The sequence below is a fragment of the Corythoichthys intestinalis genome, chromosome 7 (genome assembly GCF_030265065.1).
Source record: "Corythoichthys intestinalis isolate RoL2023-P3 chromosome 7, ASM3026506v1, whole genome shotgun sequence".
Classification (NCBI taxonomy): Eukaryota; Metazoa; Chordata; class Actinopteri; order Syngnathiformes; family Syngnathidae; genus Corythoichthys; species Corythoichthys intestinalis.
Genome location: NC_080401.1, coordinates 47,649,905 through 47,666,803, shown reverse-complemented (window position 1 = coordinate 47,666,803; position 16,899 = coordinate 47,649,905). Strand labels below are relative to the sequence as shown.

General features: G+C 42.8%; 2 protein-coding genes across 4 annotated transcripts in view; one reads left to right on the top strand and one right to left on the bottom strand.

Moving 5' to 3' along the window:
* Positions 1–16,899, top strand: part of trabd2b (TraB domain containing 2B) — a 202,296-nt gene that overhangs the window by 143,696 nt on the left and 41,701 nt on the right. The window contains exon 4 of the mRNA XM_057841177.1: positions 1,631–1,805. Within this exon, the coding sequence (XP_057697160.1) occupies positions 1,631–1,805 (175 nt within the window). The remainder of the gene's footprint in view (positions 1–1,630; positions 1,806–16,899) is intronic.
* The window catches only part of scyl3 (SCY1-like, kinase-like 3), a 324,580-nt gene that overhangs the window by 268,669 nt on the left and 39,012 nt on the right, over positions 1–16,899 (bottom strand). The window lies entirely within an intron of this gene.

Below are 16,899 nucleotides of genomic sequence, written 5' to 3'. Positions count from 1 at the left end.
AATATGACAAGATCACTGATTCGCTCATTTTGCTGTCAATCGAAAAGGGATTCAGCCTCAGACAGATTATCCAATCATCATGTAGAGAACCAGGGCCTCAGTCCAGCTGAGCCCTGCCCACTGCCCATAGACCCCCAGAGACGCAGAGCGTCCGATGGGCAGGAAAAACCCAGCCTTGAGCCATGACTCGTCTTGTTTCACTGTAGTGGAACAATGACCTCTCACCTTTTGAGACGCAGCGCACTTCGCACTTTTAAAGGGCTGTGAAGCTGCGCGAATGAATGAAAAGCAAACTGCATCGCTCGTAACCAATATTAAGAAGCTAATCTTGAACAAAAGTTATAAGATGTAGTGCATATTTAGTCAGTGACATGAACACACAACAGTACACTTTTGATCACTTATTCAATTTTTTCGACATTTTGGGGCAAGCCGAGCTTCCCTTGCAGTCTTAGAGGAATTGCTGCACTGCTTGAAACCAAATGACTGTCCTACTTTTCCATTCTATTATTGTTTTGGTGTAATCTTGAAGGGTTTTAACAGAGGTGGGTAGTAACGCGTTATATGTATTCCGTTACATTTACTTGAGTAACTTTTTGAGAAAAATGTACTTCTAAAAGTAATTTTATTAAGCGATACTTTTTACTTTTGCTTGAGTAGATTTATAAAGAAAAAATGCTACTCTTAGTCCGCTACTTTGGGCTACACAAGAGTCGTTATATTCTTTCTCTTCATTCTACATATCAGATTTACTAGCTTTTTGGCCAGTGATGCAAATAGTAGAGACGTGCCTGGTGTATTACCGGGGTAGGTCTACCGATTTCACCAATGAGACGACGCTACAATAATCACATGACTCCATAATACCAACCAGACAAGCTTACAGTTCTATCTTCACGCCAGCCTGTTCAATCATGTGGTGTCTTTAAAGCACCGTAAAAAAAAGGAATATAAAGCGCTGCCCTCAACATGACTTTAAAGCGTGGATTTCATCCTCTCTCCCAGTTTTTATTTGTCACCGATTGACCACGGAAAACCGGAGATATGATCCTTTCGATTTCAAAATAGTAATTATGAAGGAACCGTTCATTATTCAAACTCGGAATTATTTTCTCCACCAGAGGGCATTCATGCTCTTTGGACAAACAATGCTGCATTTATGTATTATTTTTTTCTCTCGTCGGAATTCAGTGATTTAAACAGTATCTTTATAACAATATTCCATATAGATAACTTTGTGCTCAGAAAAAAAATACCATTCTTAAAAAAAAAAAAAAAAATCCAAAGAAAATATAAGCAGTTACTCATAATGTTACTCATTACTTGAGTATTTTTTTCACCAAATACTTTTTCACTTGTACTTGAGTAAATTTTTTCCAAGACTACTTTTACTTGAGTAATATTATTTTGAAGTAACGGCACTCATACTTGAGTAAAATTTTTGGCTACTCTATTAACTCTACCTACCTCTGAGTTTTAATGAGTTTCAAAAAGAGCATATAAGTTCAATTATGTGAATTTCTGTGTTGTGGACATGTGTATCTTTACTGCTTGTTTTTTGAGTGCCTTTGGTAAATGCCAATTTCACCAATAGAAAAACCCTTTGTCTTCCTTTTCCATTCTCACTCAGTTGCCCCACTTCATCAACAGCTCTCTGCCAGCTCACGAGCGCAACACGGCCCTGCAGATCGACAGCTACTTCCGCCAGGAACTCATCTACAAGCGGAACGAGCGCATGGCCCGCCGCGTATCGGCTCTTCTGCAGAGAAATCCTAACCAGACCTACTTTTTCGCCTTTGGTGCAGGTGAGAGGGTCGCATGGGGCCGCAGCTCCACATTGAAAATTTGCATATGAAAGCAATCCCAAGAAGAGTTTACTTTGGAAACTGAATCGCTCAGTGCCAATGTGAACAATTCCCTCTGTTTGAAAGCATAACTTGAGAAAAAGACTGATGATAATAATACACAATAACTCCCAGACCTCCAAAATGCGTGTTTATACCTTTGCGTGTGCACACTAAGAAGTCTAATTTACTGCTCGTTCCCACTAAGAAATAAAGAAACCACAGGCTGTTTGTTTCAATTTGCATTCCTAGATAATGCTGCTAATGTCTAATGAATTGTATTTGTCCTGGGGGAGGTGTGTGTGTAGCTGAACGTGTGAGTATATGTGTAATATAAACATTTGTGTTTCCACAAACAAGTGGTAGATTCTTTTGAATGCTGTACGAAAAGCCGTTTTTGGCATTTACTGTATTTGATATGCAGATTAACAGCCGTGTGCTTGTACACTCTTTTTCTACATGTCTACAACTTACTACCTGTTGTTGTTACTATGTGAACATTTTGGTTCTCATAGTAGGGTTTTATGGAGTCACAGGAGTGCCAAAATTAAAAATAAATATACAAATGAATAAATAAATAAACGAACGAATAAATAAATATGAAGAGAAATAAATATATAAATAAATAAATGAATAGGTAAATCCATCCATCCATCCATTATCTTCCGCTTAGTCCGGGGTCGGGTCGCGGGGGCAGCAGCTTTAGCAGGGAAGCCCAGACTTCCCTCTCCCCAGCCACTTCAGCCAGCTCCTCCGGCGGGATTCCAAGGCGTTCCCAGGCCAGCCGAGCGACATAGTCTCTCCAGCGTATCCTGGGTCGACCCCGGGGCCTCCTGCCGGTGGGACATGCCCGGAACACCTCTCCAGGGAGGCGTCCAGGAGGCATCCGAACCAAATGCCCGAGCCACCTCAACTGGCTCCTCTCAACGCGGAGGAGTAGCGGCTCGACACCAAGCCCCTCCCGGATGACCGAGCTTCTCACCCTATCTCTAAGGGAGAGCCCGGACACCCTGCGGAGGAAACTCATTTCGGCCGCTTGTATCCGGGATCTTGTTCTTTCGGTCACGACCCACAGCTCGTGACCATAGGTGAGGGTAGGAACGTAAATCGACCGGTAAATCGAGAGCTTCGCCTTTTGGCTCAGCTCCTTCTTCACCACAACGGACCGGTGCAGAGTCCGCATCACTGCAGACGCTGCACCGATCCGCCTGTCAATCTCCCGCTCCCTCCTACCCTCACTCGTGAACAAGACCCCAAGATACTTGAACTCCTCCACTTGGGGCAGGATCTCATCCCCGACCCGGAGAGGGCACTCCACCCTTTTCCGGCTGAGGACCATGGTCTCGGATTTGGAGGTGCTGATCTTCATCCCAACCGCTTCACACTCGGCCACGAACCGCCCCAGTGAGAGTTGGAGGTCATGGCTTGATGAAGCCAACAGCACCACATCATCTGCAAAAAGCAGAGATGCAATGCTGAGGCCACCAAACCGGACACCCTCAACGCTTCGGCTGCGCCTAGAAATTCTGTCCATAAAAATTATGAACAGAATCGGTGACAAAGGGCAGCCTTGGCGGAGTCCAATCCTCACTGGGAACGAATTCGACTTACTGCCGGCAATGCGGACCAGACTGACACCGGTCGTACAGGGACCGAACAGCCCTTACCAGGGGGCTCGGTACCCCGTACTCCCGGAGCACCCTCCACAGGACTCCCCTAGGCACACGGTCGAACGCCTTCTCCAAATCCACAAAACACATGTGGACTGGTTGGGCGAACTCCCATGCACCCTCGAGGACCCTGCCGAGGGTGTAGAGCTGGTCCACTGTTCCACGGCCGGGACGAAAACCACACTGCTCCTCCTGAATCTGAGATTCGACTTCCCGACGGAGCCTCCTCTCCAGCACCTCTGAATAGACTTTACCGGGGAGGCTGAGGAGTGTGATCCCTCTATAATTGGAACACACCCTCCGGTCCCCCTTTTTAAAAAGGGGGACCACCACCCCGGTCTGCCAATCTAGAGGCACTGTCCCCGATGTCCATGCAATGTTGTAGAGGCGTGTCAGCCATGACAGCCCCACAACATCCAGAGCCTTTAGGAACTCCGGGCGGATCTCATCTACCCCTGGGGCCTTGCCACCGAGGAGCTTACCAACCGCCTCAGTGACTTCAACCCCAGAGATCGAAGAGCCCACCTCAGAGTCCCCAGACTCTGCTCCCTCAAAGGAAGGCGTGTCGGTGGAATTGAGGAGGGCTTCGAAGTATTCTCCCCACCTACTCACGACATCCCGAGTCGAGGTCAGCAGTACACCATCTTCACTATACACAGTGTTAATGGTGCACTGCTTTCCTCTCCTCAGACGCCGGATGGTGGACCAGAATTTCCTCGAAGTTGTCCGGAAGTCGTTTTCCATGGCCTCGCCGAACTCCTCCCATGTCCGAGTTTTTGCCTCGGCGACCGCCGAAGCCGCAGTCCGCTTGGCCAGCCGGTACCTGTCAGCTGCCTCCGGAGTCCCACAGGCCAAAAAGGCCTGATAGGCCTCCTTCTTCAGCTTGACGGCATCCCTTACCGCCGGTGTCCACCAGCGGGTTCGGGGATTGCCGCCACGACAGGCACCAACCACCTTACGGCCACAGCTCCGATCGGCCGCCTCAACAATGGAGGTGCGGAACATGGCCCACTCGGACTCAATGTCCCTCACCTCCCCCGGGACAAGGGAGAAGTTCTGCCGGAGGTGGGTGTTGAAACTCTTTCTGACAGGGAATTCTGCCAGACGTTCCCAGCAGACCCTCACAATACGTTTGGGCCTGCCAGGTCTGGCCAGCAACTTCCCCCACCATCGGAGCCAACACACCACCAGGAGGTGATCAGTTGACAGCTCCGCCCCTCTCTTCACCCGAGTGTCCAAAACATGTGGCCGCAAGTCCGATGACACGATTAGAAAGTTGATCATTGAACTGCGGCCTAGGGTGTCCTGGTGCCAAGTGCACATGTGGACACCCCTATGTTTGAACATGGTGTTCGTTATGGACAAACCGTGACGAGCACAGAAGTCCAATAACAGAACACCACTCGGGTTCTGATCGGGGGGGCCGTTCCTCCCAATCACGCCCCTCCAGGTCTCACTGTCATTGCCCACGTGAGCGTTGAAGTCCCCCAGTAGAACGAGGGAGTCCCCAGAGAGGGCGCTCTCCAGCACACCCTCCAAGGACTCCAAAAAGGGTGGGTATTCTGAGCTGCTGTTCGGTGCATAAGCGCAAACAACAGTCAGAACCCGTCCCCCCACCCGAAGGCGGAGGGAGGCTACCCTCTCGTCTACGGGGGTAAACCCCAACGTACAGGCACCAAGCTGGGGGGCAATAAGTATGCCCACACCTGCTCGGCGCCTCTCACCGTGGGCAACTCCAGAATGAAAGAGAGTCCAACCCCTCTCGAGAGGATTGGTACCAGAACCCAAGCTGTGTGTGTAGGAAAGTCCGACTATATCTAGTCGGAATTTCTCTGCCTCACCCACCAGCTCAGGCTCCTTCCCTGCCAGAGAGGTGACATTCCATGTCCCAAGAGTTAGCTTCTGCAGCTGGGGGTTGGACCGCCAAGGCCCCCGCCTTTGGCTGCCGCCCAACTCTCTACGCACCCGACCCCTTTGGCCCCTCCCACAGGTGGTGAGCCCATGGGATGCTAGTAAGTCTAGTTATTGAACAAAAAGCATATGTCACTAAGTTAATACCAATTTTCGCGCTGTGCACTTGCCATTTCAAATCAAATGTTGGGCGGGGCTTTCCAACCAGGAATAGTAGTCGATAACTGATTATTCTTAGTTTACCTGAAGGAAAGCGATGCCGGTTATCGAGTTGCACGTGTGGTTTTTATGGATAGGATAGACTGGATAGATATGGATAGACTTTTTACGTGATAGATTCAACGATAGAAATATATTTTTCTAGACCGGTAAAAAAATATATTATAAATTATTCGATACACATGGCAGACCATTCAAAGAATAATTATTTTCTATGTCCGAATCTTCGTGTTTATAATCATGACGACATTGGAGGAAGTGGCGTAGTGCAGTCACACAAAACAGCCGCGGTCGTGCTTGGGTAGCCGTATGGCGCATGTGCGGAAAGTTAAACCAGGAATAATCAGTTATCGACTACTATTCCTGGTTGGAAAGCCCCTCCCAACGTCATTTGATTGAAAGACCGTTTCTCTGCACATTTGCCATTTACATTCCCAAAGAGGAAAGGCGATCGACAAATGACAATGACAATGTGAAAGCCAAACAGAAAAGGCAAAGGCAAAAAAATACAATTGTCATTGTTATTTCCGTTTGTGGTGTTCAATGACAGAAAGTAAAAGTCAATGAAAAATATTGTCATTGTTTTTTTCCGTCTGTGGTTGTTAATGACCAAAAGTAAATGTCAATGACAAAGTATACCGTTATATTTTTATTTATTTATATATTTATTTCTCTTTATATTTATTTATTCGTTCATTTATTAACCTATTCATTTATATATTTATTTCTCTTTATATTTATTTATTTATTTTTTATTTTGGCACTCCTGTGACTCCATAGGGTTTAGAAGGCAATTAGGAGGTGAAACATGCTGACAACTTGGGTCTGGTAGTGCTAGTAGGGTAGCACTGTAACGTTCAATTGTTGAATAGTTGACCAAATGTGACACGAGTTCGCCTGAGACATTCTTTAAGTAGGGTTGCCGACAGTCCCTTGAAAAATGGAATCGTCCCGTATTCAGAAACAAAAGTACGTGTCCCGTATTGAGGTTTCAAGGGACGCGCTTTGTCTCGTATTATCATGAAACCCGAAAACAGCGTCTTATTTGTAGAACGAAGGAATCCTGGTATGGTACTTTATAAGAATATGCAGGTAACCGCATTCCCTTGCCTTTCCTGCTTTTTGACCAATGAGCTGACGGATCAATGACAATAAAATCCCACTCATCTCATTGGCCGAGGTACTGTCACTTGCCCGGAAGTCAACAAAAGCGTGTGGTAGATGACAGGTTCGAGTGAATCTTGAGTAAAAAGCATGTTCAAAATGATGATCATATGTTTTCTTATTCTTCTTTGGGTATCGTAATTTTCGGACTATAAACCGCTACTTTTTGCCCCTCATTTTGATTCTTGTGGCTTATAGTCCAGTTCGGTTTATTTGTTGATTTATTTGGGTTAATAGGTAACACTTTGACAGCGGGGTCACAAGACTGTCATAAGACTGTCATAATTATGACATGACACTGTCATGGGCATTAATGAATGCTTATGACAGATGTCATTAAGTCTAATACGGCAAATTTTGTTACTAACTCCATTTATGTCCAGCTCGCATCTTTTACATCCATTCAAAAGTTGCATAATTTGCAGGATGACACTAAATGACATCTGTCATAAGCATTCATTATTGCTCAAGACAGTGTCATGTCTCGGCATGTGCCGGAATAAGATTCTGAAGGGATGATAAACTTTAGCCAAAATATTGTAAGTATTGCAATTACAGCTATAAAATGTTTAATTTGAGAGAAAAAAAACTTTCCATTTTACAGGATTTTTATTTTTAAAACATTTTAGCAAATTGAAACATAAGTATAATGTTAAAATAAATTTTAATCTAACGAAAAAAATAACTCAAATATTCGAAATAAAATTAAATAACTGGAATGCGCTTTCGCTGTTGAGGCATTTTTTTTCAAGTGGTCACTCAATCGTCGCAACGCAACATGCATTCCATAGACATTTCAATATTGCCCCCCGTGGTCGGGTTCCTGCCCGGTAGTCGATTGTTTAAAGGGGAAACAGCTTCAGGGAAACGAGTGATGTAAAGAAGAAGAAACCTGGCCTCCCACGAACTGCAAGGTCACCCCAAAACATTGACGTGGTGAGACAATCTGTATTAAGATCTCCCCAACGGTCAGCCCACAAACATGCATCTGCTCTTGGGTTGTCTGCTCATTCTGTTAGATGAATCCTCTATGAAAAATTGAAATTTCATCCCTACAAATTAGCTATACTCCAGGGAAAAAATGCCTCAACATGCGAAAGCGCGTTCCAACTTCCTCCACTCCATGATGCTCACTGGGATTCCTGAAAATAAACACAAAATAAATAACGCACATTGAGAACCAAACTTTAATCCCCATCCTCTAAAATAAGTCCTTCCATACCATGCTCAGAATAACCATCGTTGCAGGACGCCAAATTTAAATGAGCAAGTTGCTTTGCCCCACCCTGTATTATTTTAGATTAAGCAGGATAGATGTTAATTTTATTGTAGTATATTTCGTATTCAAAATACATTGCTGACAATGATTGTTTTTTTCATGTGGTGATATCACTCAAATATGTACCTAATTCATTCAGGTTTGAGAACAATACATTTTCAATAATCAATTCACTTACCGGTACAAAAAAAATAATTAAAGGTTGATGGTTATTGGGCCGGCTGGCTCTACCAATGAGGTGTCCTTATTTTTTCAGGTCGCTGGCAACCCTATCGGTAAGTGTGTTTAATTGTGCATATGTTTGAGACATTCACCATTCTAGTCAAGTCAGTTCTTTATAGAGATGGATCAGGTAGTCTAGATCTTATTTAGGGTCTAAATACATGGGTGATAATGCCTTCTTGAAATTGCTTTGTTGTCATTATTGTTCTTAGGATGACTCAATTACTTGCTTTCTGATTAAAATCTTACATTGTAGAGGGATGTAAAATTCTGTGGTCAAGGTTATTGACTCAGTAGCATATCTCTGGAATTCTTGAGAAGTTTAACAACATAAAATTTTAGAGATATCCATCATGAAGAGATTCTTCAAAAAGTTTCAAGTACCCATGGCTGAAAAGATACTGGAAGTCCGGCATTTTTGGCATTTCAGAAAATCCTTCAAAACAAACGTTTGCATGTTTGACAGTGCGGGAAAAGCATATATCTTTGTATATATAAGGATATTACAGGAAAGTAACTCAGTTCCTCCAAGTCAAATGTTTGCATTTAAGTCTCTAAAAAAATTGCTCTGATGGCTTTCAAAAAGCCATATTTTGTAAAGAAAAATCTATTTTTTAAGTGATGGAATTGGAAGTGTTAGTGGGAGAGAGACAAATCATCATACTTTCAGTCTTTAGGATGTTGGCTCATCACTTTATGGTCCAGTATGAGTCCCCACTGTTTGTGTCTGTAACTACCCATGAAGTTTTATCATCCACTCGATACCACAAAAGTAACAAATGACAATCAGGGTGCACGTCGGCCAGAATGGCGCACCAGCAGCTGTAAAATTGCGTCTGTTCGTACTTAACTAACTTTACTGCATGAACCGCAACAGCACTTTGGGAATTAGGGGGGGAATTAAAAGAAGTGTCATAAGTATTGAGGGTTTAACCAGACGTGCTGAAGAATATAAAACAGCCAGGGTACACAAAGGTTTCTTCATCTTTATGGTCACCTTGGGTAGCGTCGTTTCTAAAATTGTGGGAACAGTTTTGGGGAAGGCCCTTCCCATGTTCCCCAGCCGGTGTGTGCCTTAGTGCACGTAGCAAGGGCCATAAAAGTGTGCGTGGAGGAAGTTTCACGGAGAATAATACCTTTATAGTAAGGGTGTAACGGTACATGTATTTGTATTGAACCGTTTCGGTACATGGTGCTCGATTCAGAACGGAGGCATAGCGAACGAGTTTCTGACGTAATGTAACCCTTACTTTTCGAGGCTGTGAGTCAATTGGGTTAGTTTGTTTGTGTAAATTATATTTACTCCATCTACTATAATGAGGACCAACACGGTAGGACAGTATAACTCAGAAATGTCAACGGTGCGACAACGTGGCCGCCGCGAGAACGCAGTGAAACGCAGGCGTTAAAGTCAATCAGCCAATGCACACCAGTCACAGTGCGGCCGCGTGTTAAGCCTGAGTTATACTCCCGCGTTGCGTTGACGCGCAGCAACTATGGCGTCATTCGACATGTGATAGCTCTCTGGCCAGGTGACGCGTTGCTCTGTAATTCACCGCCAAGCCACTAGAGGGGTGTGGCATTATGTTTGTACGGTTTGGGGGCATGCTTGTTGACTTTTCCTCTTGTCTAGTTTAACGGAGGAAAAATAAACAATGCAAGATAGAACACTTGAATGTGGATCTTCAGCTCATCAACATTGAATAAATGTTGATCATACAAATGTTGATGCGCAGGCGACACAGAAGAGGCGGTCTGTCTAACTTTTGATGCCGCATAGAGAGTTCTAGCCTCGGGTGCAAACCAGCTAGCTGTAGCGGCTAGCTTCAAACTGGCGTCGAGCACTGCGTCCAGCGTTTTGCCCAAGGTTTGCAAAGCCCTCCAGTCCGATTTGTTTGCAGTGTCCTACAACCAGCCAGTGGGAAGCCATAGCAGATTTCTGGCATCTATTGAACTTCCCAAACTGCGTTGGAAGCCTTGATGTTAACGTTATCATAAAAGCACCGAGGCACTCTCAATCAGTGATCATGTGTGTGAACTGTCTGTTGTTGAAAATTAAACATCAAAACAACTCTTTTGACACCAAACCAGTGCTTTATTCTTCATATACTTGAAGTGTGACACGTAAATAAGTCAGACTCACAGCAAACATATGTACACAATAAATGATGAAGTGCACCAACCAAAAATGCGACATAAAGTGATAAAAAGCTGGCAGTTTTTGGCCAACTGGGTCACCGCTTCGTGTGGCCATTCGATTCCGAACACACACATACTGTATTTGTCTTGGTGGTTCGTCCTTTTTTTTTTTTTTTTTTAAATTTAATTCAATGTTTTATTTTTATTTATTTATTTATTTTTTTTATTCAATCGCTGGCTGACCTCCAGCCCCATATTTTCAGCAATCTCCTCCCACGAAATGCTTGCCATTTGACAATCTTCATAATGTCTTGATGAGACATTGTAGAAGTTGTCGTACTTGCTCTTCGTTGATACTCTCGTCGGCTTGGTCCATTTTTGCGTGTAGAAAATTAATGTTTGAGAATGACGGTGATTTCGCGCTGAGCCGGAAACAACAGTCTGAGCGGACCAATCATAGTCCGTTTCCACCACGTCATACGCGTCTACGTGACGCGAAGGTAAGAAAATTCGAGAGAAGCGCGTCAGGCTACGGCGCAGGGTCGTAACTCGGGTCTTCCTTGACGGCGCAGGTCTGACGCGGAAGTATAACTCGGCCTTTAGACGCATCCCAGAAGCGTCTCAACACAAAGCACGCGAAAAGAACGGCAGAGTTTCACTCACTGCCAAACCCTCCAAAAACTGCAGCTCCTCCAGAACTCAGCAGTACGCCTCATCACTCGAACCCCCGCCACACACATCACATCACCCCAATCCTCCGTCAACTTCACTGGCTTCTAGTCAAACAAAGAATCAATTATAAGATCCTCAAGCACTCCATGCCTTGGCCGCCCCTCCTTACTTTTGCCATCTACTCTGTTTAAACAATCCACTCAGTCCACTTCGCTCTTCCACAATCCTCCAAGTGTCCGTCCCCCGTGTCCATCTCTCCACCTTTGGTTCCAGAGCTTTTAGTCACTGTGCCCCCCAGCTCTGGAACTCCCTACCCCCCATCTTCGCAGTACCCTTGCACTTTTCAAATCCAGACTCAAAACACACCTGTTTATCTTACCCACCATGATCCCTGGCTGTTATATTTTTACGTCTCTATCGTGCTTTTAGTATTTTTATGATTGTTTTGTTGGTACTGAGATTCCATCTCTCTTGTGACGCGTCTTTGTGTGGCTTGAAAAGTGCTCTAGAAATACATGTAAATGCATTAAAATGATTGAATAGATCGGATACGAGATTTTAGTCCACTTTGTATAACACAATTCCATTAAAATTTGTAAAATGGAAGTTCATGTTTCTTCAATTTTTCAACCCCAAATCTTTGTCAACACATTTCAAATTTCACTAACTGGAAATTAGTTTGTTTGAAATATATTTGACAGTATGTAAATGTGACAGGTCAGCGGCGGACATGAACATTGAGATTTAATGCTAATCTACGGTCCGCATCCACTATTTTATGAGAAACATATGAGCCAGGAAGAGAACTTTCTATAAAATGACACTATTCAATCCAAGTCAGTCATCTGCACAATTCGTAGTACAGTTGAAACCTACAGGAAACGTACACTAAAAAAGATCATTTTAACATATCTTTTTAACAGTGTTAATCAGGGGTGAAAGTGGTTCGAATTTGCGATGCGAAGGTCGCCACTGAGCCAGAAATTTTATTTATTTATTTTTTATTCAAAATTGTTTTTTTTCAATGATTTGCAAAATAAAAGTTAACAAAAACAGCAATAACCTCAACCTCCATCTTCTAATTTTTATTTTCCCTAATTTCCTCACACACTAAATACCAAATCTCAATTTTAACTACTTAAGAACATAGGATATATATCAGAGATAACCATCTCTGCTGATCACATGCCAGTATGTCAGCCAATTGAACGGATAAATGAGTCCAGGCGTTTTGCTGTGCTGCGTGCATTCGCACGTTGACGTGACTCATCATCGTCAGACTCATAACTGCAGCAGCTGGGGAAACCTCCATGCCGTCCGTGGAATAAAATCAATATTAAATATTGGTGGAAACGGATTATGCTACACAAGCACTTTATTATGCTTGTTGTTAACACTTGTGTATATAAATCTGATGTTGGTAGATTGTTTTCTTCTTGGAACTGAAATGCACGTGTAGCAGCTTAGCATTTTATTTTTATTTTTTTAACATACCGTTTGGACAGCACTGTGTACCGGAACAGCATTTCGGCCCTGAATCTTATACCGGAACTGCGTTCTGGCCCTGAATCCTATACCAGAACTGCGTTCCTGACCGTTCTGGCCCACTTTCACCCCTGGTGTCAAAACTACTGTAAATGATAAAAATTAGATCCAGCTCTTGTATTGCATTGCATTTGATTACTATCTAAATCAGTGGTTCTTAACCTTGCTAAAAGTACTGAACTGATCAGTTTCACATGTGGATTCACCGAACCCTTCACAATTAGATAAAACTTTTTTTTTTTTTTTCCAAATTAAAAACCAATATAAGCTAGCAAGCTAATAACTTAGCGAATTCCCGTTCAAAATTCTTCATTTTGACAGCATGTTTTATAGGGGTGTAACGGTACACAAAATTCTCAGTTCGGTACGTACCTCGGTTTTGAGGTCACGGTTCGGTTCATTTTCGGTACAGTAATACAAAAAAAGCTAAATATAAATGTGCTAGTTGTTTATTACACACTTTTGTGCTTTCAACAATAGGAACATTAGCCTATATACCCTACCCACCGACGTCACAAAATCACGTGATCGCTGTATTGTTCCGCCCCCTTTTCCGTCATTCTGTGTCTGTATTATCAATGGTCTCAATTGATCGAGCAATTTATAATGCATTTCATGGAAGACCCGGTGCTTTCGGATGCCGTAAACTGACTTGATGCGTTGCATAAAAGGCGTTATGTGGAAAAGCTTCAGTTTATCCATTCGCTAGATCCATATTTGATGCCTAAATCGATGTTTTTCGACCCGCTGTGTTCGCCGTATTTGCCTGACATCTACTAGCTACCCTGATATGTACAACTATCTTGTCCACACAAAATCAGCCTATTCTCACGAAAGTTTGAAAAACTTTAAGAGCTTGGAAGCTTATAAATACTTCGTTGCTGGTTGGGCGAAACAGGTCCTCGTCCACGAAAATTCGGCAGGAATCTATCTTGTGCTTGGAAAGGTGAGTTACGAAATTTTCAATTCAAAATCTTTTGTTCTTGCTAACATCCACTGTCAAGTCTAATGTATTTCATGTCGTTTGTCAATGGAGCTAGGGCTTTTAATGTTTATATGGTTTAGCGATAGCACTCTCACTACATACATACGTGTATGTTGTCGGCGATTAGCCTAGCAATGATCTTAATTGTGGTTGTCAGCCCAAAACCCTCTAAATATATATTAAATGCATCTTACCAGATATAAAATGACTACTACATAATCTGTGGTAATCGTTTGGAGCCCAGTTTTCTCGTCGAATTGCAGCAGCCTATCTCGCTCTCTCCTCTCCGGGTCTCTCGGAATCCGGTAGAACTTCAAGTCTCTCTGTCTATCTTCTCTGTTATTGCAACCGACCGCCACACACGCCTTCACCATTTTGATTATTAATGTTATCGAGCAGAAAAACACGCCGTAAATAGGAGGAATGTACGTAGCCGTAACAGGTAAACACGATGTGTTGACGGACAATTGGGCGGCACCAGTCAGGAGGGCGGAGTTGTGACGTCACGTGGGTAGGGTCTATACAAAGCTAGAATTCTCAAAAAGTAGCAGGTATTTAAAGATATTCCAACAACAATTTGCCTTTCAGACCACGCGTATTGGTCAGCTTTCTTTCTGAAAGAAAGGAGAAAAAAGAAGTCCTGTGCTAAAGAGAAAAGCAATCCCAATGACAAACATTTTAACATGTATTTTACAAATTAAATGCTCAATGAATATTTTTTTTTCTTATGAACTGTTTTCAAAACCTTTATTGGTGGATTTTCTCAAGTTAAAGCGCCACACAGAAATTAATTTAATTGTGTAAGCAGGATGTGTGTATTATTCTTATTATTACAGGTGTTTTAGCTCATTTCAATTTATTTTATTTAAATGGGCTATTATTTATTTTATTGTGTGTTTATATTTTACAATTTGATTCATTTGTATTGTATATTTTATGTTGTATAACTTTAGATCCTATGTGAATATTAGTTCCTACTTGTTTTGTTGTGGTAGGAAGGTTTTGTATAGAACACGGGGCCGTGTTGGTTATTATTATCATAGAGAAGACAGCAGTAAATCAACAAAGACAAGTCAACTGTGCCCCGATCTACCACTCAAGAGATCTGATGGACTCAAAAAGTAGGTTACGATTGCATATTGGTTTGAAAATCGACCGGATCCAATGTATTATTACCAGTGTTGTTAATTTTACTTTAAAATAGTAATTAATTACAGTTACAAATTACTTCTCCCAAAAAGTAATTGCGTTAGTAACTCAGTTACCTGAATGTAAGAGTAATTAGTTACTTGGCAGAGTAACTAGTGATAATTTTTTTTTTTCTCCCAAAAAAAAACAACAACAACAAGAAACAAAAAAAACAAAAAACAACAACAACAACAAAAAAACAGGTCACACAATGTGAAGTTTAAAGGATTTGGGGGACAATTGGCCCTAGCCCAATTCTTTACCCTCCACTTAACTAGACACAAGGGTATTGCGATAACTAGCTAGTAACCTTTGCTATGTGTGGAAGTCATTTAAAGTTGTGAATCAACCGTTAAAGTTGTTAAAATTGCTCCCGTTATTGCATTAGTTCCCTTCTGTCTACTTTAAACGTTTAAGTTTTAAAACTGTTTCATCATTTAAAGATAGATTTAAGTTACGATTTTGCCGATTTAGAAGCATTTTAGATGAAAAAAAAAAAAAAAAAAAGTTACTTAGGTTCGCTAGGAAGGATCTCTACATCAGGGCCTTCCTGAGAGGTCTACTGCTTTAAGATGGCGGCTGTTTACTAACGCATGTAGTCCTTAAAACATGTTGGCAATGCAGCTGTGTCAGTTTTTGCATCTAGTTCTATAATATGATATCTACCGCGTCATGTGGGCGTAGTTTGTCGGCTATGGCTACGGAGCCACCTAGCATCGCGGTTGCAATGGCGTCTTCCCCACTGCTGCTCTGCTCTCGTCCCCGTGAGTCCGTTTCTCTCAGACTTTTTTTATTCAACCAACTTCGTAACGCATAGTAACGCACGCCTTTCCCGCCTCAGTAACGGTAACGGCGTTGCCAAGATGAGAAAAGTAATTAATTAGATTACTCATTGCTGAAAAAAATAACGCCGTTAGTAACGCCGTTATATTGTAACGCCGTTATTAACAACACTGATTATTACACGAGTGACTTCCGGCCCGATCCTAGCTAGTAGTATTGACGCAGGAGGGCTGCGTCTCGCGTCAAATAATAAACTATGCCGTTCTTTCTGCGTGCGTTGCGTTGAGCCGCTTCCGGGACGCATTTAACAGGCGGCCGCACTGTGACTGATGTGCATTAGCTGATTCTAACGCCCGCGTTTCACTGCGTTCTCGCGGCGGCCACGTTGTCGCACCGTTGACGTTTCTGGACTGTCGTAACGTGTTGGTCCTCATTATAGTAGAGAAGACAGAGTAAATATACTCTACACAAAGAAACTAACCCGATCGAGTCACGGCCTCGAAAAGTAAGGGTTATATTACGTCAGAAACTCGTTTGGTACGCGTCCGTTCCGAACCGACTACCACGTACCGAACCGGTTCACTACTATTACATGTACCGTTACACCCTTAATGTTTTATAAACAGGTCAAAATTTGACACCACGCTGCCCATTGGTCTGTTATATTCCCTTATACCAAGTGCGAGTCAACCTTCCATTTGGCAAAACAGTTCCTCCTCCCATCAGATCGAGGACTAGCAGTTAAAAGAAATGGATTAGGCCTGTAAATTGGGATCAAACCAGTCCAAAACCTCGTCTAAAACGCTACTTTGCCGAGATTTAATCAGCGTAGGAAAATAGGTCTGCATTTCTTTGCCTTCCCCGAACCCTTTAGACTCGCTCACCTAACCCCTGGGGTTCGAGCAAACCCAGGTTAAGAACCACTGATCTAAAATAAAGAATACATGTCTTCCATGCATTTTAAGGACTAAAGTCTGAACTGAGAGGCTGTAGTTGGGACTACATAATGTTTTCCTCTCTGACTTACTGTTCTTTTAAAAAATAAAATAAATTAAAAAATAAATTATGCGGAGGCGGTGGTTACTCAGTTGGGGCGGCAGCAATTTCCAATTCCCCATTTTTGACATGATTTGTGTTGCTGCAAGTTTTAAAGAAGTGGGCGTTTCATAATATTTGAAAAGACTTGTCAGTTCATGTTGTCAACAACAATAAAGTGTCAACAAGAAATAGTGGAGGGGATTTAGGGTCTCTTTACAGCAAACCTCCGATCAGGGCAGA